Source organism: Anser anser (genome assembly GCF_964211835.1).
Source record: "Anser anser genome assembly, chromosome: 13".
Lineage (NCBI taxonomy): Eukaryota > Metazoa > Chordata > Aves > Anseriformes > Anatidae > Anser > Anser anser.
The window spans coordinates 17,447,658-17,470,988 of NC_139734.1; the positions used below are offsets into that span (position 1 = coordinate 17,447,658).

A 23,331-nucleotide genomic window follows, 5' to 3' on the forward strand; every position below is an offset into this window, starting at 1 on the left:
CTTGAAAAGCAGGTGCAAGCAGAAGTCTCAAAAATCTCACCCTTCATGGGAGGCCCTAACGCTACAGTGGTGTTAGTTCAAACCTAAGTAAACTTCTCCGCTTTTCCAAATTATACCTGACATTTGGAGTGAGTGGAGAAATCTGTTTACCTACATTTATTAAATGGGGAAAAGACCCTTAGAACTGTCCTTCTCTTCTGAGGTTCATGAAGACTAAATTACTGATGTCAGTAATATGCTCAGTAATAAGGTGCTGTACTGAACAAGAAGCATGTAAAGCTCTGTAAGGGTTACAGATTGACAACTCTCTAAAGTTCTATCTTACTGCAAAACATTTTTTTAGTGTTGGTAACTATACGCACATACCAGGCTGAACTGTATTCTAAGGACAAGTTGGCTAGGAAGGTCCGCCCAAAATAACATACCAACCGAACATCAGGTGCAGAAATGGAATTGCAGAGCTTGTAACTTCCAATAAGGAGTGCAAAACTGTCCAATGCAAATTATTGGAGATAAGATTCCTTCTGTCTCTGGGGAAAAAATATGTTTTTTGCAGTTTTCAGTTTTGATTCCCATTTGAAATAACTGCATTTTTACCTCCCAGTACAGACATGTCACAGAGAGCACTGAAGAGAAGCTGTAACTCTTTCACATAACATAGCAAAAATTTGGAGAGACATCCCAGGAGAACAGCTGATGTCAGTTTCAGGGGAAGTAGGAAGACCAGAAAGATGCAGTTCCATAAATTCTTAAAAACATCCTACATCTCCTTTTGAATTGATAATGCATTAATTGCTTAGGTATATCATCTTCTAACAATTTGAAGGAAAAAAAAATGACAGAACTTTGATGATATTTATAGTAGGAACAGAACAGAGTATAATTAAAAATAAATGACAAACTTGGTCATAACAGTGTTATTCAAGAAAAGGTTGAGTCACTAAAAAAAATTAGCTTATTAAATTTCTCAAATACCACATGAATTACACTAGTAATGGATAGCATTAATGACAGTTTGCCATAAAATAGAATAGTCTGGCAGTCTTTTTATCACAGAGACTCTCGTTTCAAAAGTATTTTGCAAATACTTTTTGAACATATATCTGTGTTGAGGGCTTAGCTAGCAAGCCAAGAATAGACAGAGATAGAAGCGGTATACTGCTTAGACCTGGAGAATAAAGTCCTAAAACAGCTAATACTAGAAGGATGAAGTAAGTTCAGCCAGTTGATAATGTTCATCCTTTCTTTTGTAGGTACAATGTGAAATACTCAGTCCAGACTGCAGAATTACTTTCAACATAAACAGGATTGCTTTTGAAGGTTAGAAAAACAATCATGTTCACAGTAATGATGCAGTATCAAGTTTGTTGCCTGAACTGACTTGGAAAACAACTTCCTCAAATCTTATTCTGGTCTTATTGCTTTCATGTCTGATCTAAAATGAACTTCATGACCTGTATGCTTATAGTAATTGTCTACATTGCCTTAAAAAATCATCAGTAAAACTAAAAATATCTATAAATTGATAGTTTCTGGTACTTTTCTTTGTTAAAATACAGAAATCTCCTTGCAGTTTCCTAAGTATAAAATACAACATGGCTAAACTTTCTAAGCTGTTGCATTTATTAAATTCAAAAAAAAAAAAAAAAAAGAAAAGTTACAGATATTTTCAAAGACCTCTGGCTGAACACACACCTGATCTACAGCTATTTCTGACCAGTCTGACATGAGATGCCACTTAAGATTATCTAATATGAAAATACTTCACAAATAACAGCAGCGTGGTTATACAAGAAAACTTAAAGTAAAATTATCTCCACTGCACTAGAATCTTTGGTGATATGTTCACTTCCTCCTCTAAAAGAGATCCATCTAACTGACAGAAGAAATATTTTAATACAGCTGTTTTTAGGTTATTAATTTAAAGCAATCTTGATAACATAGCTTTCTTTTAGTTTTGAAAAAAAAAATTTATAAAACAGGACAACAGAATTTTAAATTATTTTTCTGATTTATTTATTTTTACCAAGTTGGGGTCTAAATATATTTGCACATTTTTAAAGCAGTGATTTTAATCTTAGCCTTATTCTGACAAAAAGAACAAAATATAAAAGGAAACATCCCTCATAATGACAAAGGAAGAGGTTACATATGGACCATTGAACCCTAGTTAGAAACCCATATTGACAACTCATTTATCAGTGCACTGGCAATAAATTGACTGATTTAGTTTTGCTGTTCATCTTACACAAAGTAAGCAAACCTAATCAATGAGGAGAACCTTCTATACATGCTGTCACCATTGAAAACCTGAATTATTATCAGTAGTCAAGCAAAGACATTAAAAACTAATTTTAAAAAATCTTGTTGGTCTTGCCAGTGTCCCCTTTAAGGCCGAAGTTACTACTATATTCTTATATTACTCACAGTGAAAACATTCCCTCTGAAAGTACAGGATAACTACTTGTTATGTACAGAATGCTGTCTGCTTCAATTCTAATTTAGTATGTGGCTTACCTAGCCTCCACATCATTAGGACTTACATAGAAAACATTCCACATAAAAATACATCGGTTCCTCACTGCAAGGATGTGTAAGTGCCAGCTTAAGAGAAAGGCAATATTGTGCTACTCATGGAGATTTTCTCCAGTGCACAGCAGTTGAAGTTAACGTGCTTTTTCTGGGGCTGTTACCTTACCTACAGGCTTCACACCCTTAAATGACACATGCAAAGAAGTCAACTGGGTATGTGTCTTCTCAAGAACTCTAAACAGGAACAGACTGTGTAGCCTTGGCATTACTTCATGCTATGTTGCCTGAGATGAGACTCAATTAACTTTTGACAGAGTTCAATATGAGATTCTTAGGGATTGCAAAGATCACTACGACCAAGGTGCTCCTTAATCTTCTTTGGAAAAGCAGTAGCAGTATCATCACAGAAGAAACTACAAATAACAAAATGGTCTCTAGAGACATTTTAAAATAACATACACCACAGCTCTGAGAAGAGCCTACTTCAACAATATCAGAAAGTTGTAAAACATTTTGCAAATATTTCTTATAATGTAAACACTTATATATAGCTCCCACTATTGCCTTTTAAGTATTCCTCTTAAATTCTCTCATGTAAAAATTGTGAAACTGGGAGTACATTCTAAGAAAATATAGAAGTATGTACCTAAGCAGGAAAAGACACATCACCAAACCATTTGTGAATAAAGAGTTATTGAATGGAGCTTTATGTCCTGAAACATGAAGACCTGTTAGCTTTTTACACCTTCAGAATATGGTAATATTTAACGCACTGTTAAGATGTGTATGCGAATAAGAAATAGCACCTTTTGTACTTTGATAGCATTCTTCTACACACAAGCTCACAAACACTTCCCTCCTATCTATAAAGGAATCATTATTTAAGAAAATAACAACAAAAATTGTCACTGTCCCCTCCAAACAGTTTTTTTCAAGGAAAAAAAATGTATAAAGTGGTCCCTTTTGCAGATCACAGCAGTTCTACTGAATGGCAAATACTCATTATTATGTACTGATATGCAGAAGGTATTACTAACAATTCCCAGAGTGTTCCCTCTTTCATAAACAGATTGTTGATGGCTGATGCATAATCCATCAGAGCAATGCAATAAAAGGAAAAATATCAAAAAATGTACACTGGGCAGTCAAAAAACTATATGCCAAAACTGTAACAGATAATACACAGTAAAATATATTTTCTGTCTACATACATTTCTCATAGTCAGTGGCATTATTCATGAAGAAATGTAAACTCTTATATTTTGCCACTGGATTTGTGTTTGCAGACACTTGTCAAGCATCACTGCAAACATTTCACTTAATTTAATGCAATATTAAAATTACAAAAAGTATACTGATATGATACTGTAACTCTGACTAAAATCTTACTTTTGAATTCATTGTCGTGCATGGGAGAACACCTGAAAAAATATTCTTTATATTATAAATCTGCTGCATATACAGTCAAAGGCATAGCACACCAAATCCTATGGAACAGCAATGCAAGAGCAAATCATAAAATGGGATGATGCTTTTTGGCCCCAAGAATTATTTGCAGAGAAGTTCTTCATATAAATATTTTATTTTACCAACTATACAAACAGCTTCTAGCATACTGGTTGTCTTAATGTCAACTTAGGCCTCTAGGTGCTTTTGTAATACAAACCACAGATGTAATGAGAGCTGGAGAACTATTTATTATAAATAATTTGTGGCAAGTTTCAGCATTTGTTTTGAAAGCAACTGTTCACAGACAAGACTTGCAATTCTGAACAGTTTGACAAACAGCTAAATAAAATCAGGGAATAAATCACTAGACATTATTGCAGTGTAAGCCTGCAGCCAAAGCTCTCCCCCAAGCACTGCTGCGGTCAATGAGGCTGGCTACGCTTGCTGGAAAGCTGGAGCAGTGGACTGAAGCCCAGGCAAACCCCAGCAGCACTTCGAGGCCTTTTTTCTACCTCATTCGCTTTCACAAAAGGCAAACCTCCATACAAGAACCAAGAAGAGGCCCAGTTCTGAGAAGGGTTCCAGGTGGGTATCACGTGGCATCGCATTTTTTTCCACGAAGACTGAAAACATTTCTGAGACTGCTGAGAGTGAGGGTCTGGCAAAACAAGGCAGAGAGAGAGAGACAGACAGAGAAAGACAGAGAGAGCACACAGAGCTGCAGCCTGTGAGCTGGCCGAGAAAGTTGAGCAGCTGGCATGGCCACACGGGCGTCCCATTGAGAGTACAGCGAGCAAGAACCACTGATGCCGAACCCAGTTAGGAAGCTGGCAGGAACAGCTAAAACTGAATGGATCCAGTAGGAGCAGCTGGTAATACACACAACAGGGACACCTGCTCCTGGCCACCAAAGCTATGAAGATCAGCAGTGTAGATCACCAACTCTAACCTGATATTATTATCTAACAGAGGAGCAGTGACTAAAGAGGTTTTGCTCAGTGCCCAGGAAACTCAGTGCCCAGTTTAGCAGCAATAATCCACGCGCTTGTGCAGCCCCTGGCAGACTCAGGAAGACCCTCTTACCTAAAAGCTCTTGCGCTTTCCCAGTTATTTTGAGGGAGAGAGCAAGGGGAGTGAGGAAAGGAAAGGTCAGGAAACTAAGCCAGAAAACTATCTCAGAAAGATGAATTTTCTGTCTTTTTATATTGTCAGAGACAATGGCTGCTGTAGGACCGGGACATCTGCCACAAGATCTTCACTCTCCACACTTCCTAAATCCATCGTCAGCAACATTAACAGGTGCAATAGTTATCCATGCTGTCAGGAGGGTTTTAGGCTAGTGTGGCTCATTGTTCTGAGGCACCAGAAAACTTGACAGCATATTTCCTTGAACCCTGCTGTATGACAGTGACATACGCTTACCTGCTTACGGTTTGAGCTGACACTAGTTGGTCTCCTTTAACCATGAACAACAAATTGTGGGTGGGATCCAGTAATTGAGCACAGGAGTTAACCCTCCATTCTCAGTGTCAGGAAAAGGATGTAATTGGGATGATAGCCAATTTGGAGAGTAGTTGGGTAAGGGACAGGACATGAGGAAAACAATTCTGCCTGCTACTGGTGCAGATTTCTCAAAATGATCTGTTACCATGATTTACTTTCTCCTTCCCTTCCTCAACTTTGTTTCCTTAAATAATAATAATAATTTAACTAAATCTTTTATTCTTTTCCACCATGTCTGTATAATGTAAAAGCAAACCTTTGATGTGAAAATCCTTAATCTTTCAAGTCAAAACCAATGCAAGAGTTAAAAAGAGTTAAGGATTCATTCACCTTTAACCTCACAAATGAAGAGACTTACTTATTGCAGATAACACGATCCTTGATCTAAACTTATTTCTGCTTTATTTTTCCTTTGTCATAAAGGACTTGTACTGAAAATACAGTAACATTCCAATATCTTGCTGCCTTCTGCTCCTGAAGTACAAATTCTAACCCTTGTTTGTGACACACCAACTAATATTGTGCAGCTGCAATTATGTGAGTGGGAGGTGATTAGGATGTCAGTAACACAATTTTATCAGTTCAGATGAAGGATAAACAAAGATAAAGATAGAACACAGATAGGAAGCTCTGCTGTAATTTTAGTATTTTCCAAACTTATCATTTTATATTTGCTATTTCTTTATTTTAAAAGAGGTGTGAGAACATTATGATCCACAGACTTAGTGCAATATAAAATTTTCCTCTTTGAAATTTGTTGTTGTATCACAGAAACTGAGCTATGCAGAAATAATCAGCAACATGTCATTACTAACAAAATTTCTGATTTGAATCAGATTTGCAATTGGAAAAGACAGAACACCTATTTCTAGTCTTGGAATATTTACTATGTTATCACTACTGCTAGTGCTGCCTATGTCCCCTTTGTAAAACAAAAATGCGGTTGTTTCTTGAGGTTGTTATAGTTAAATTCCCATGCATCCACTAGATACAAAAAATAAAAATAAAAATACATGATGTGTTAAACATATAGTAAGGAGTATATTCAGTTTCAGCCTTTATGAAGTTCTGCATACAATGACACCAGATAAATCTGTATCACGTTTCTAAAATCAGACATATGCATCACAATTTATTCTAATCAAGATACATAAAGGTTACTACCATCTGCTTCCCAGACTGCCTTCATAAGTTACAAGACAAACTGAAGTTTTGAATTTCCTTGAATTTAAGTGGTTATCTTATTGACATTTGGGAAAAAAAAAAAAACCAACAACAACAAAAATACACAAACAAAGGTCAAGTCAATAACTAAGAACAGTTGTAACAGTATTTTGTGGTGGGTGGACATGGTAAGTGAAAACATGACTGATAAGGTCAAAGTTCAATACTTGAATATGCTTGTTTCACCTATATTCTTGAAAAGGCTATAATCTTTGTCATACTATCTAAATGCCATAGCAGTGTTCTTAAACTTACTAAGGCCCAATATAGGAAATCAAAGGGAAAAGGGAAAAGGGAAAAGGGAAAAGGGAAAAGGGAAAAGGGAAAAGGGAAAAGGGAAAAGGGAAAAGGGAAAAGGGAAAAGGGAAATGGAAGGGAAGGAGTCTTTAGCAAAAATAAAAAGATTAAAACAAACTCTCCTCTGAAGCAACAGTTAAAAGTACAAATTGATGTAGATCATTAACCAAGGGTCATGCAGCATCAGCTTTCTTAATAAAAAGTTGAAATTAAGAGAAGAGAAAATGTCACAAGAAAGGCTACCTGCATTTTTCCTTTTGAAATGTGTTTCCATGATATATATATATTTTAAGAATAATTACATAATTGGACCATATGCTGTATGGAATGCCATGGGAACTTGAACTTGCTTTGGATTCCTGACTGATAGCATAGTGAATGGTGGCAGCCTTGATGATTAAAATATTCTTGAGTCAGACATACATGCAAATACTTTTTTTTTTTTTTAAATGCAACACATTTAGTTTTTAATTATTTGCCTTATGTCCATTGATAATTTAGGATATACGGATATACACAGGACACATTTCTCAATTAATATCTCAGAACCCCACAGTAAGACTCTCTTTGCATATAACAGCTGGCATTTTCAAATGTGCAAAGCTGGAGTTCAAAATCCATACAACATACCTTGAAAACAGATTTTGTAATACTGTGAACTAGAAAATACTGTTATGAAAAACAAATATTTTCCAGCCTAAATAATGCAATTTTAGATCAAGGAAAAGAATGGACCAACAGAGAATTAACACTAGTTTCTCAAGAATATCCTTAAAACACAGACGTTGGAGTGCTTTAGAAGGTAGGACAGTTTCCAGATAAAGCATAGGTACAGTATATGATGGCCAGTGATAATATTTTAAAAGCTATAATAGTGATGACAAAAACTAATGACATACAAATAGGACACTTTATACAACCTTCTCTGAGTTAACATCAGCCAATTTCATTGTTTGTAAATAGTAATTTTTGGTAGACCTAGTTAAGTTTTACCTGGCAACTGTTGACTTGATGAAATCAAACTGGAAAAGGTTTTATCAGGTTCATAATTTATTTGCTAGGGTAACAGTTGGTGGATGCACTTGGTGACCTTAGAGGTCTTCTCCAACCTAAATGATTCTATGTTTGTATGATTCTATAATGGAATTTCTAGTCATGATCAGTATCCTAAGCGTAAAGCTATCAGCTGTTTTGAAGATGGTCTCCCAACCTTTTCTGCTGGAACTTGACTACTTCCCACAGATAAACCTCTGAGAGGAAAATTAGGCACACCCATGTCAAAGATACAAAGGATGTCATTAGTGCTTGTAATGGAATATGGAAAATAGCAGATCCAGGATATATTAATTCCCTAGGTCAGTATGCCAAGCCATTTTGAGTCTTGCTCTTACCATAACAATGCTGATATTTTCTATTTTTGGAAGGTAGAAATATTATTCTGAAAGGACCTCTACATGGCCATGATTTCACAAGACATTTCCATGCCTTAATTTACGCCTTAGAATCTAAATGTTGGGCTTAAGCACACTTTATGTGTGCGTCAGCAACTTCAAGTGCAGATTCATCCGATGGGATGGGGGAGTTAAAAGCCGCTAAATTTCAGGAGACAGAAAATTATGTTTTATCACAGATCAGTTCCCATCTCCTGTTTTAAAGTCTGGCAATGTGACTGGTTTATTTATTTATTTATTCTGTAGCTATGGTGACAGTTCATCTCTGTCAACCACCAGCTAAAGAGTTAGGCACACCTATCTGTAAACAATGGCAGACACACAATATTCTGTAGATAACACAATTAAGAAACCTTATTAGTTTTAGCAATATTAATATATATCCTCACAGTAAGTCCAAGTAATGCTTATCTGCATACAGTATTTAGTTTTTTTTTTTTTTTTTTTTTTTACACTGCATGTGAGTAAGAAAATGAAATCTGTATTGAGCATCTGGACCAAGAGGATATCCAAAACTTGGGAGGAGGGAGACTGCTGCAGCGAAGACAGGACAAAACAGATGAAATGGTAAATGATTTTTTTCTCCACTAATATTCTATTTTATTAGGTACATAATAGTGGAATGCGTGTAACTTTTACAAAGAAGTGGGAAGGAGTTATAAAATAAGTGTCTATTCTAGTTATAATCTTAATCTTTTCATACCAGATATTAAATGTCTCCATTCATACAGCAGCTTCAGAATAAGCCTAAACTGAAAGTTTCATGCTTCCCCCATGACAGACTGACAGCCCCACTAAGGGCAGAGCCGCACTTTGGCTTGAAGGTCACATCCTCATTGTGCAGACTCAAATCTTTCCTCTTCCTGACACCTTGCATCACTACAGTTACATATTCATTCATTTTATTTCATTACTTCAGGTTAGAAGAGCACGCATACAAAACTATTTAACAACAACAGCTTCAACAGTGCTTCAGCAGATCCTCCCCTCTACATCATTTTATCTTTAGTATTTGTGATAAATGTAATCCAAAGGACTTTTGTTAGTTGATTTATTTATTTGTGTGTGTGTGTGTGTGTGTGTGTATTTCAGCACTCTTTGGAGTTTTTGCACTACTCTCATTATCTTAAGTTTCATATTTTTTTCTTTATATTCTTTATCATGCTTATTCTTGCAAATACTTTGAAATCATCTGAATATTGTTTGTGCTATTCTTTATACTCACCCACTAATCATTTTCATTTATTTTATTAATTCAATTTAATTAACTGAGTTACAATATCATTGCTGCTAACAATTTCTTAAATGTTTCAAATTTCTCTATTAAACGGTTCAGTATATGTTATGAAGATACTTAAATTCCTTAGGGCATTTTAATATTCCCTCAACATAAGCTGCTTCACAATCAAACTTTTGTTTCTTTACTTATTCTTAAAGTGTACGTTCAGATAATACTGCAATCATTAGTTCCTACATGCCTTTTTTTTTTTTTTTTTAATTAGACTTGTCTCCTTCACAGGATTAGCTCCCAAATAGCCTTTGACTACATGGATTGTTTCATAAATTGTCTCACAGAGCCATGCAGTATTATCATATATATATATATTTAATAATACAGCTATCACAATCAAAATCTCAAGAATTAAAATCTGTGATCAAAGTTCTGGCTCTCTTGCAGACTTTTTTCTTTTATATCAGCAATATGTTTTATGATCTGCTTTTCTTAACTGCCCTCAAGGCTTATAATAACTGGATTACTTTATTGTTCTTATCTATTAAAGCTTTCTGATGTACCAGCCAAAATTCTTAAATATTTCTCTGTTGGCAGCCCAATACCATCTTACTTCAATAGAACCACAACATTTCTTTGCCTTTTCTTGTTCATCCTACAGTCAATCTTCTGCTTCTCAGTGTTAATATCTTTTTTTTTTTTTTTTGTGATTTTCCTTCCTGAGGAAGCCCTGATTTCTGTTCAGTAGACTGCATTGGGTACGTATCTTGGCATTTATTCTAGGGAAAGACTTTGTTTTTTGTTCGTTTTCTCTTTCATCTTTAAATTCATAATTCAAAATAAGGACACGGACCTATTGGAGCAAGTCCAGAGGAGGCCATGAGGATGCTCAGAGGCTGGAGCAACTCTCCTACAAAGACAAGCTGAGGGAGTTGGGGTTGTTCAGCCTGGCTCTGTGGAGACCTTATAGTGGCCTTCCAGTACCTAAAGGGGGCCTACAAGAATGCTGGGGAGGGACCCTTTGTCAGGGAGTGGAGTGATAGGACAAGGGGGAATGGCTTTAAACTGAAAGAGGGGAGATTTAGATTAGATATTAGGAATAAATTCTTTACACTATGAGGGTGGTGAGGCACTGGAACAGGCTGCCTACAGAAATGGTGCATGCCCCATCCCTGGCCAGGTTGGATGGGGCTTTGAGCAACCTGGTCTAGTGGGAAGTGTCCTTGCTCATGGGTAGGGACGTTAGAATTGCATGATCCTTAAGGTCCCTTCCAATCCAAACCCTTCTATGATTCTATGAATTTCCCATTAGTTCTGACAAGTTAAGCATTATTGGGGCCTACAGCTGGACTGTCTCTTCATTCTCTCCACCTCCCCATTTTACTTCATTTCTAGTCTAGGAGTGTGTGCTGCATAATTTACATCAATAGTTAACCTGCTTTCTCCTTCCAGGGCTCCTAAGTGGCTTTGAACAGTGGTTCTACCAATGTCACTGTTCCACATGCATGCAAAATCACTCAAAAACCTGACTGTAAACCTGTATTAGCAGCAGTTCCTATCACAGCAGGATCATCTTCATGCTGTGTTACCAGAGAAAGAACTAAAGATAAAGACAGATATGAAGATAACATTGCTGAGAAAGTGATAAAGCACTGCCAGGCAACTCTATTAACAACTGCATATATCTGAGTCAGAGGGAAGGAAATAAAAGGGCCACAACTGTTACAGGATATATCCACCCAAGGAACAGTGGTCCTTTTATTTCCCTATATAGTGAATAAAGGAATTACTATGCCACGAATTGATGGAAACACAATACAAACAGCAGCATTTCCTACCAATATTTTAGTTGCCAACACACAAAACAAAGTATCTTAAAACCATGACTAAGCTACAGCTCCAGATGTTATAAATTTACATTTCTTGCCTTTTTCATAAAATATGTTCATGACAGTCTTTTGTGAGGTACGGAAAATCCGTTGCTGCTTCTGATACCATTCCTCTAGTCAGCAAACTGTTACATTTGAAAAATTATAATGCAGTATATGTAAGGTGCCAGCCAGTCAGTCGTGCACTGTCCCCTCTGAACCTTGAGATATATTTTCATCAACAACTTAAATGAAATTGGTCATTTGCTAGTATGTTAAAGTATCATTCGGAGTACCCTGTGTCACTACATACAGCTGCAATATGCTTCAACTGTAGGGAAACAAAAACTGTATCCAAAATACACTATTTTTTTTAAGCAATGTCAGAGGGATGATGAGATTTAAAAAAAAACAAAAACAAACTATTCTGGAAAATACTAAAAAGGACTAAAAGCTTGAAGATGAATATCTAGAGTGCACAAGATCACCTATGTGACAGTGGAAGAAGCCAAGTAAGGACAGATGACAGAGCATTTCTGTTGACTCACAGTATGAAGATTTTTTTTTTTCTTGGTCTTATTTGCTATGTAATTAATCGGGCTTTTACAGTATAGTATTTCAAAGACCTACCACCTGTGTAATTTCCTGAACTTGATGGACTTTCTTTTGTATGGCACCTTCTGTGCTGCCCAGTGTTATTCCTGCTTTGTTCATAGGCTTTGACAATATATTTTCTCTCCCAGAGCAGACAACCCTCCGCTGTAGCTTTCCACACTGTGAAGCTGACTCTACACAAATCAGCTTGTGCCTTAAAGTTGCCCTTATAGTGTTTCATTTGCATACTGACCTCTCAGCTGTACACCACAATATTATAAGAAAAAAAAAAAAGTGTGTGTTTGTTTGTTTGTTAGGGGACAGACTTCCAGCATCTTTGCAGTACACACATTCCTAACCAAACAAAACCAGATTACCACTACAATACTATTTAACCACACCCTCAGAATTCAGCTTTTGAAATATTTTTCTGAAGACATGCAAGTATATAAGGCTACTAGATACGTAAATAGCTGATATCTTGATGCAATAACTATGTATTTGTCAAAATTTTGCAACGGCATAGAGAAGTAGTAACAACAGATGGCTTTGTAGAAATTTACTTCTGTTTGAAGTCCATTGATTCTCATTCTAGACATTTATTTTGCTAGGTAGCAGTTTTTGAGTGGTTTTATTACTGATCATCATGTTCTGATACGGAAGGCTGCTGAGAAAACAGTTAAACTAACTAGAACTAATGAGCAATTAAACTTGCTAGGACAGGTATAGTAGCAGTCAAATAGGAGCAAGCACAGGACACGAAGAAAAATGTGTCCAGTTTTCCAGTTTCTCAGACTTATCATTATTTTTTTAAATAATACTCAGGAAGACCAATTCAGAATCATTTTCTGGACAATATCACATTCATTAGAGAAAAAGATTTAAATACAATGTCTTAAATACATATATACATATTAATACATATCATTACGCATATACATTAATACATATGTATTAATACAGAAGAGAAGAAAATCAATAATAAAAACTGTTCAATGGAGCCCCATTTTAAAATTATATACTTATTTTCTTCAATGTAAAGGTAGAGATCTCTTTTAGAGGAAAAGAGTAATGCCCTATGTTAACTTAACCTTTTAAAACCAATTGCATGCATTGGTGACTGTTTCCGTGTATTTTGTGTCTTCTGTATGAAATTGTTCTCAAATTGAAGCTCATTTACCTTTTCTTGTACTATGTTCCCAGTTCTTCACCATTTTGTGCATTTGTCAAATGCTCTTTGGATCTTACCATTTCTTTCCTTTCCAGTGAAGGTGTGATTAATTCCTGAAGGACTCAGTTAAGTTTTCCAGCAAAAATCATGCTGTAGGAGTGAGACAAGAAGGGCTGGTGTGGTGCCCAAGTGTTGATGATTAGCAATGTTACAGTTAAATCTCCGAAACTACAAACCATCCCAATCCCTGCTGAGAAGAAAGTATTTTAAAAGTTCGGTATTCATTTATTACAATGTATGCAGGTATTGTTTGATGAGCAGACATAGACAAGGCCTTGTTACAGTGCCTGTGGGCTGTTTTGAGAGCATACTACAGCCACACAGTTACCTTGTGACCTCAATGAGTAAGATAACCTTAGCATAACCAAATTTGTACTGGAACACAACTAACATTAGCAGAGCTATAATTTGGCTTGACTTTTTCACTTCCTGACATCCTTAAACATACTGGGCGTTATAACATGCAAGCATTAAAAAGCAAAAACATCCTCTAGTGTACATGACTGGTTAACAGCTTTACATATTACATCTTTAAGTAACAATACATTTAACAATACATGCCCAACAATAGCATTTTCAATAGCATCTCTTGTAGTTTGCCCCTCTGGTTATACTACCAAGAACCTTTTATTCACAGATCAGGTCATTTTAAAACATATGCATCAGAAAGACAAGAAAGTACCTTCCATCAGCCATAGAGCGCAACCATTAGTAACTTACTTTTTCTTAATGCATAGTAATAAAACTTACAGGAATTAATTATAATATATAGATAACTAAATATGATTGTAAAAATTAAAACAATATTAAACAGATATACATTCTGACGCTTTATAGCAACTAATTACTGTAAGAGGTAGTATCCATCTTCTGAGAAAAATCCAATTAGTAACAGAGTGGTCAGAAACAATCCTAAGAAACTGCTTTCTTCCTGTAGGTTTTAAGAAAAAGTGTTGTCAAATGTTTAATGTGGATAGCTCTGGCGTACTTAAAGGTTTGTTCGATTTTTAGTAGAAAATCTCTTTTCTTATTTAGATGAGATAGCTATGAGACAGCAGATGAGTTGAAAAGGATCCTTATGCAAGGCTTTTGTCTCTTGAGAAGGTCTCTCATAAAAGAAATGGAGACCTTCATTTTTTCCAACTTCTCATTGAAGCCTCTTACTGAAGCAGATACCACAATTTCATCGGATTTTTGTTCAAACTGTATAAAACCTCTGGCTTGCTACCCTGTACTAACACCACAGTGCCTTTAAAATGCAGTATGTTAAATGGTTTCTATAGTGACTACCACAGAGTAATTACTGCCTTTCCTAGGAAGCAAGTTTTGGAATGCTAAACAAACTAATATTTTCAAAATATTTGCTTATGATCGGGGGGGCAGAACTTCATGGTCAGTGCATCCATGAAAAAAAGATGACCATAGTTCCAATTTCTTATACCATGCCAAACAAAAAACAGCATTTCCAATAAAACATAATTCAAGAACCATTTCAAGCTGATGCATCCATCGATAAATAAAACAGGGCACAGTATTTTCATTATGGAAATTTCAAAAATACTAAAAGAAATCTGATATGTTCAACTAAATCACTTGCTAAGGGTAATTCTCCCAAGTCTGCAAGTTGGGTGGGAGGGATGGCAAGAGCTTAAGAAGCATAGAATATGAAATGGAAAGAAAAAAAATATGTTGCTTTTTGACAGCTGAGGAAAAGCCTGAATACACAAGCCAAGGAACAATGTTTTTAAAAGTCACATCTCTGGAAGTCTAATGAAAGGTAATAAAATCTTGAAGACCAAGGCAGACGTATTTGAGAACTAGATTCAAGATGAAATCCTCAGGCTACACGGGCTCCCATATGATCAGGGTAAGAACAAACTAGTTAATTTTCTTGAAAATTGGATTGCAAAAGCTTAACAGCTTGCATTTGAAGATGACCCACTTTGCATTGAAAAGGCACACAGAATCGCCTTTAAGAAAATAAAAGAAAAAAGAAAAAAATAAAAAGAAAAAAGAAACCCTGAGTAGGAGGCAGAATTATGCTTGGCCTCTCAGGTCAGAGGTACAAGGGAAGGATCCTCCTCAAGGCAGCATATAATGATAACAGACTTTTCTAATGTACGCCATGCTTTCTTTTTTTTTTTTTTTCTCACGTCTCAAGTGCCATAATTGCAGCAAGGCCTCAGATTAGCCCTGCCAAAGCACAGAAGTGAGGTGGCCACATCCCCTTATTTTTCAAGAGGAAGTAAGGTTTCACATTTCTTTCCCAGAAGACTGGGAAAAGCAGGATGAGCATACCTGTGCTGCACTCCCTGTTTTTGCAAACACCTTTCACACGTTCAGAGCTCTACAGCTTTGAAAAATCACTATAGCCAAGCAGAAAAGAATAACCTAATAAGTATTAATGACCCTTGATAATTGAATTTTACATCTTTTTTTTTTTTTTTTTTTTTGAAGAACTTTCCAAGCACAGAACCCCAGGAGTCACTGACAAACAAATTTCCAGTCATCTCCAGGTTTTGGTCTGTATATTACTGTACAACAAGCAATAAACATTTCATTTCAAACTGGTAATTACCACAAACAAACCTATTTCTACAAATTTTGTACTTGTTCAGCACTTCTGAAGACAAGATCTAAGATATCAAATCACGCATGTGAAAACTGAGATTAGAGAATCCCTTTGACCTTTACATTTGTATTTCTTTCATGTAAATAAATTCACATCTTTCACAATGGGAATGATAAAACTTATGCAAATATTCACTCAGTACCTCAATAAGATAATTTATTTCCAAGTATCAAGTAGTACAGTGACCAAACATTACCAAAAAAAGCTTTAGGAAATGCAATTGACCATAAAAGGTATAAAATTCCTCTTTGCAGAGTAGCATTTGCAGTAACTTCTACATCTATAAATCAAATTCTGTGTTGGCTAGCTGTTTTTTAAATGGATTCATCTTTTTTAATGTTCAGTTTTTCTACCATCAGTAGCTACACTTCAGTAGAAGAAGGTCTTAGCTGTTCAACAGTTTTTGTTTTCTTTTTTTTCATTTTTTTCCTCTAAAACTCCATTACTGTCACCTCAGATCATAAAAATCACACAATCTTTAGAGAGAAAACAAAACAAAAAAACAGAACCTACAAACTTTCAACTGCTTTGTCAAAAAAGTTCTTTTAGGTTAAACATCTAGTGGAACCATCTTCAGTAGAATGATAAATTAAAATGACTCAAAAAAGAAATAGTATTCCCTGACTTTTTACTGTTATTAGGAAAAAAGAAAAGATAGAACTGTAACTTTTTAAAGACAACTGTAGTAATTTCACAATTCAAGGGTCTTCTCATATTTGTTTTCTTACTTTTTTCCACTTATGTAAATTGACATGGGATAATAAAAGATCCACTACATCTCATAGTTGAACAACTACCTCAAAATCTTAATTACAAGCATTCCAAATATAGTTAGTTTTCAAGCTTCCCAGGAACATTTTATTTTTGTCGTTCTCCATATTGATCTGCATTAGCTGCCATTCTTATTTGTAGATCATTTTTCTCCCTTGTACCAAGTTGTTCCATTCTTTCCTCCAATTTAAAACACTATTTATCCCTTTTATTCAGTTTTAAGATACATAATTGACCTACAGCTGAAAAAATGAATGCCCAGATTTCTCTGAAAGTCCTGTGTAAATAAAAATTGTAGTTTGCTACATTCAGATCTTAATTAATCTTAAATGAAGCATGTTGTTTCTCACTGAGGTTCTGTGAATGTAATGAAGGAAAAAAGAAGTTACTCTGCATACATAATTAGAGAGCTATTTAAATTAAATTTGAAAAAAAATGCAAAGGTTTTTTATTTTTTCTTTTAAGCAAGTTTAAAGATTTTTGAAATAGTTAGCTGGAGAACATTGGCCTATATTCAAAAATACCAAATGGGGTGCACTAAGGAACATAACCTTTGTGATAATTATTTGATCTTTTTTAGATTGCCAAGTACATTTTAAACTAGTATATTGTGAACGTACATAATGAAAAAAAATCTAGCAGATAATTTTTCAGGTGATTTTTTTTGCAGCAAAACAAAATGCTCAGCTGAAAACAGATCACAGAAAACAGAACATTATTTCCATTTTTTAAAATATTATTCTCATGGTTAGAAACTATTTTTTTTTTCTTTTTCTTTCTTTTTTAGCAGTAGCTGAAGAAACCTGGTGATGTTATGCTTCTTCCTCTTAAAATGATACCACATCAGGAACCTTCTGTAATATTACTTAATTGCATAATTAGCAGCATCAGCATCCTAGGCTTCTATCTAATTATATTCTTCTACTCCCAGATTGCCATTCCCACTCACACAACCTGCCAGAACCCTGCCACCATCTACAGTGTATTAGAGGTAGAGAATTCAATGTCTTAAAACTGAGTAAAACATTCATTCACACCTCAAGTTCTGCTCAGATATAAGTACGCTCTGCTGTACCAACACCTTCACAATTCTTTCTGAACCCCACTGGCAAAGTTATTCCTTTTTATTTTCTTTTTATTTTATTTTTTCTTTTTATAAAATTTATTTCCGGTTCTAATCATTTAGAGCTACAGTTCCTTAAGTTCTATTTAAGCCACCTCACTGTCTTCTGGCTAGCTTTTGTCCTTTCACAGAAGTGGTAAAGCAGTTCTGAACTGTATAGCTTCAGGAAGTCCTGTCTGTTGACATAATGAGCCTACAATCACATGGATCCACTGAATTTGGCCTGAGAGAAGGGGAACAACAGACTTAGCAGGCAGACAGCTGTCTGATTTGTGCTGTTAGCCTAATGATCCCCTGGACTAGGGAATGGGCTGCCTGGGGAGTAGCATGTATAGGCAGTTTTATAACAAAGCAGGCATCTGTTCTTGTTCCTTTGATATGTTATCAACCACGACACAGAGCACCACTAGAGAGAAAAGTGGAAGCACTCACTTTTCCCAGTATGTCATTTCCTTCTACCCACCTCCAAATCTCAATATCAGCACTCATCCTCTCTCATCACTGTTTTCTACTAGCTAACACTGAAGCAACTCAGATATTCCTGAAGTGATACAATACGTGCATAAAAGCACAAAAGAAAAAGCCCTGTAGTTTTAAGCACTCATCAGCAACAGAGAGAAGCAACACTGCTGATACTACATTCAACTTTCACTTTATTTCTTTTCATGACTGCTGTGAATGTTTCAAGCCACGGTATTAGGGCACAAAAACTATGGAGTAATGAAAACCTGTGATCACTAATTACCTAAAAAATAATTTTCGAAAAAATATAAAGAGCTTCTTTAAAAATTTCTGCTTAACTCTAAAAGACAACTAGTGTGACGAAGGAAAAGCAGCCACCTATAGTCATCCACTGTTCTACACTGCAAAGGACAAAGTGAGACAAATTGTGAAAACTGGAACTAACACACCGATACAAATATTTTCATAGAATTTAAAACATTTTTTTCTAATGAAAATAAAAACTCAATAATAAAATTTCACAAGAGTACAGTACCAGTGGAACACTAGGTAAAACGTGAATCTAAAAGAGCAAAGTAAGATCATTAACATCAACTCAGTGTTATGTCCTTTGAGTCTTACCTTGTCTTGTTAGATCTTGATTGTGAAGCTACACCAGTGTTCTTTATAGCTGGATTGGGAGAGAGAGAGAAGAGCAATACTTAGCATGCACAAACTATTACAACTGATAAATAAGAACCGTCAGCAACAGTTTCATTTCAATTTTGCAGTTAAACATTTCAATTCTTTACCATCAGTACAACTAAATATTAACTCTAAGGGGAAAATTATTTTTCTACCTATATAGCATAGGCAAAAAAAGGTGTTAAACTCATGCTGGTCTCTTAAAGCTTCTGGTGTTATACAATTTGGGGATTTTATGTATTTTCAGAATTTCTACGTTGACAAGATTTTTCACAAACAGAAAAGGATGACCTCTTGCGCCTATATACGAAAAAGTAGCCAAGGTTTTACTACATATAAGACAACAGCATGTATAATGACAATGCAAAAAAGTCAAGACAAAAAAAAACAGTATATAACAGTACTTCATGTCTTGCACAATCATTCGTGTCTACACAAAAACTTTTATAATGACAAAAAGTATCAACCTTAAACAAATAACATTAGGCCCAGCTTGGATCCACTTCCCAAACTGAAGAAGTCACACTGTATTACAGATAAATCAAGTTAAGTTATTAAGACCCAATTTTAAGTATAATAATAATCTTGCTAGTAAACATGCTTAAGCCTATTGGCACCATCAAAATATAACAATTTCCAGATCATCTAGAAATTTTCTCTTTTGACCATAAATTGATCCACTATTGCATCAACAATAACACAAATACTTCTTCAATTTCTATTTACACTAAATTAAAATCCATCTGAAAACATACATCTATCAATTCAGAGGGTAATTCAAATAATTACAGAAAAAAATATGAGTAGCATATGAAGTGAAATCCACAGCTTTATAATTACAGAAACAGTCCACTTTATTTTGGCCAATCAGCTCTTAATAGTTTAGCCTAGTAAGACTAAAGTCAATTAGTACTTCTTTAATAGACTAATCATTTTGCATTTAATTGTCATATCAATAATACTGGCATATCCCTACAGCAAAGGCAATAGTTATTATATCAGCTAATTAAGATTTGAGTTAAAAGGTAAGTTAAAAGGTAACTCGCTGAACGATCTGTTCAGAAAATGCAAATTCTTAGAACTAAAACCAACACCTGATGGGGGGGGGGGGGAAGGAAGGGATTCTTCTCAGATTCAACCAGAAAAACATTGTGTGGCTCTCTCATACTATTAGAAGTGACTTTTTGATTGGTATAATGAGAAGAACAGCAAAGCAGATGGGTCTCTGAAGTTGCACAAGATCACAAGATTCCCACTGGACAGTATAAAATGCTGACAGATAACAAAAGAATTCCATACTTGTTATTCATTGCAAATTAAAATTTAAACATCACCCGAATAAGCCAAGCATTTGAAGCAATTTTCTTAGCTTGGTATTATAAAATACAATTACTGGTAGGAAAATAAGTTGTAACAGGAATTGATTGTTTGAGACTACAGGTCTATTAATGACCCCAGGAAAAAAATATCCCTATTTACAGTACTGAGACTAGGAACACTATCAAGTTGCTATGCATTCTTGTGCTCTTCATGATTTGAAAAAGCTTTTGTAGGAGCATTGCTCTTAAGACAGCCTAGAAAGTCATATGTAACAATACTATATGCATTACATGCAGAACAGAGTAGTCAAAGCAGAGACAAAGATCAAATATTATACACTGTACATTGTATCACGTCAGACTTTTTTAGAATCATGCCATTGAACAAGTTGTTTTATGCAAAGAAAAGCCATAAGAGGCTAGGGAGTTTGATATCTGATTGTTAGCAAAAAATTACTGCCATTTTTTTTTTCCTAGAAAATAATTAAAAAAAAAAAAAGGAGAGAAATAAGATCTAGGATATCTAAAACTTTAGGTTTTATGGTTGAATTAAAATTCATGGCAAGATTGAAAAAGGAGACAAAATGAAGAGAAACCTTATTTCTAAGGGGAGGCAAAATGAACTACTCCAGTAACATACAAATGAATCTACAAAAAGAAGAAGTGGAAGAGGAGAAGGAGCAACAAACACAGTAATTAAGAACAAGGCAATGAGATAATTTTGGAGATGGATGATCAATGATGCTTTTGGGAATACAATAGTTTGTGGAGGTTAAAGGAAATTTTGAAGTGCCTGAGCTGAACAGAACTGTATTTCAGGCTCAAGAACATCCCAGATAACAGGAGAAAAGCATACATTCTTCTGTGACTGCAACTGCTAGCTAAAAAAACATGCAATATCTTCACAGATTCATTTATAAATAAATTATATAAAAAATTTTACTGTGAGCTCATATACATCTGTGTACACAGATTTGTTCATTCTGTATTCATGCCACACACACCTCAACCTGCAATTCTAACATGATCATGATCAGTTTTTAAACATACAGTTCTATAATGATCTAGGAGGTAAAATGAGAAATTGACCTTGATGAATAACATAAAACAGTCTCTAAATACGTTCTGTACATAGGAGGGAAAAAAAAAAAACAAAAAACACAACAATAATACCATTAGCACACACCTGCAAATAGGTATGCTGTACATAAAATATTTTAATATACAGTTTAACACAGATTTTCAACATTAAATACAGTTCTGGCCTGATAAAACCAGCCAGAAAAAAAAGTAAAGCAAAAACACTGAGAAATTGAGATGGAGGGTGAGACATAAGCACAAAAATTTCATAAATGTCAGATCGTTAATGCTCCTCAACACCTCTAAGTGTTATCTCATCTCTAAAGGTGAAGAAAGAGATGTACAAACTAACAAGTTCAAACTTTTGCAAAGAGTATCGCTATGAATAGAATCCCCATATTCCTGGTCCTTGAGCGTCAGAAATATCAAACTTCTAACAATTTTTAATAGAATTTTTCTAAAGGACAGAATGGCATTACAGTCTTTACATTTACGTATACATACGTGTATTCGCACACATGCACACACATACTAAAGTTTGCCTAAGTCCTGACTGAGTCATTCATCATAGCAATAAATGGAGAGAGAAACAACATTTCTGCTCACCAGGAAATAATCACAGTGTTTTTCCTTGAATGTTTCTCATGCAAAATCCACCAGTATTCTTCCTGCAACATCATACTGAATTTGTGGCTAGAAGAACTAAAAAGCCAGCCTAAAAAATTATATTATTGCAGCCTTGGAACAGATTGCTTACAGAGGGTGTGAAGTTACTGTCATTAGAGATGTTTTAGGATAAGTTCAGCCAGCATCTATCTGTGATTTGATTCCATCTTGCATCTATACAGACTATACAATCTCCTGCAGTCCCTTCCAAGGCAATCTTTCTGCAGTTCCACTTTTCTTCTTCATACTATGAATGCATAAGAGAAATCAGAGAAAGCGTAATGGGATTTTTATTACTAGCAAATACTAGCTACGAAAATAGAATGTAGGAGGTCTATCACCTCTGTGATTTGACTACTAAACCACAATACCTCAAAGCATGTATCTTATTCCCTCACAACCTGCTAATATAATTCAAAAAAAACCACACAACAACAACAACAAAAAGCACTGCAAGAGCCAGAGATTTATTCTACTTCGAACACATGCAGTTTGTTGTATGAACCAACTAATGCACAATATATATTAGAATTAAACTCTGTCCACCTCTCTTGAAACTACTTTAGGAAATTCATATCAAATCTGTCTGGTGCAGTTAGTTTTTATGACAGAACTATTACAGAGAAATAAACAGTGTCACTGGTGAAAGGAATGTCAAGCTGCTTTGAATTGGCTAAACAGCATCTGATGTCCTCAAGGATTATAGTGCATTATGACCCTGCCCTGCCAATCTGTTTAGCTTCTGACGCTTCACCATATGGGGTCAGAGCTGTGATTTCTCATATAATGCTAAATGACCTAGAAAAGCCTGTAGCATTTACATTGCCAACACTTACTAACATTGCAAAGACTTAGGCGCAGATAAAAAAAGCTTCACATACCTATTGTGATACAGTACCATTATATTACTAAATTTGACTCTCTTTATTCCTTGGTGGTTAGAATAACAAAATAAACGTCCACCTGTGTGGGTTTCACATATACATGGAACTTCTTTTAACTGCTGCAGTGTTTCTGATATCACCTTGAGACTTGTACTATATCTTTTTTCACTGATCATGGCATTTAACAGAAATGGCTTGGTAGGCTGGCAACAATCTTGGGAATAACAAAAAATGAGGTTGTACTAGAAGAAACCACTGTTCATGAAAATGAACATTTCACTGTTTATGTGAAAATAAAAATTTGTTTATGTGAAAATGAAAATTTCACTG

General features: G+C 35.2%; 1 protein-coding gene across 2 annotated transcripts in view; it reads right to left on the reverse strand.

The window, feature by feature from the left end:
* LOC310881067 (uncharacterized protein) overlaps positions 1 to 23,331 on the reverse strand; it is a 266,119-nt gene that overhangs the window by 187,720 nt on the left and 55,068 nt on the right. For both annotated transcript variants that reach the window (XM_083797797.1, XM_083797796.1), the window contains exon 2: positions 18,990 to 19,038. In XM_083797797.1, coding sequence (XP_083653923.1) covers positions 18,990 to 19,038 — 49 coding nt within the window. The remainder of the gene's footprint in view (positions 1 to 18,989; positions 19,039 to 23,331) is intronic.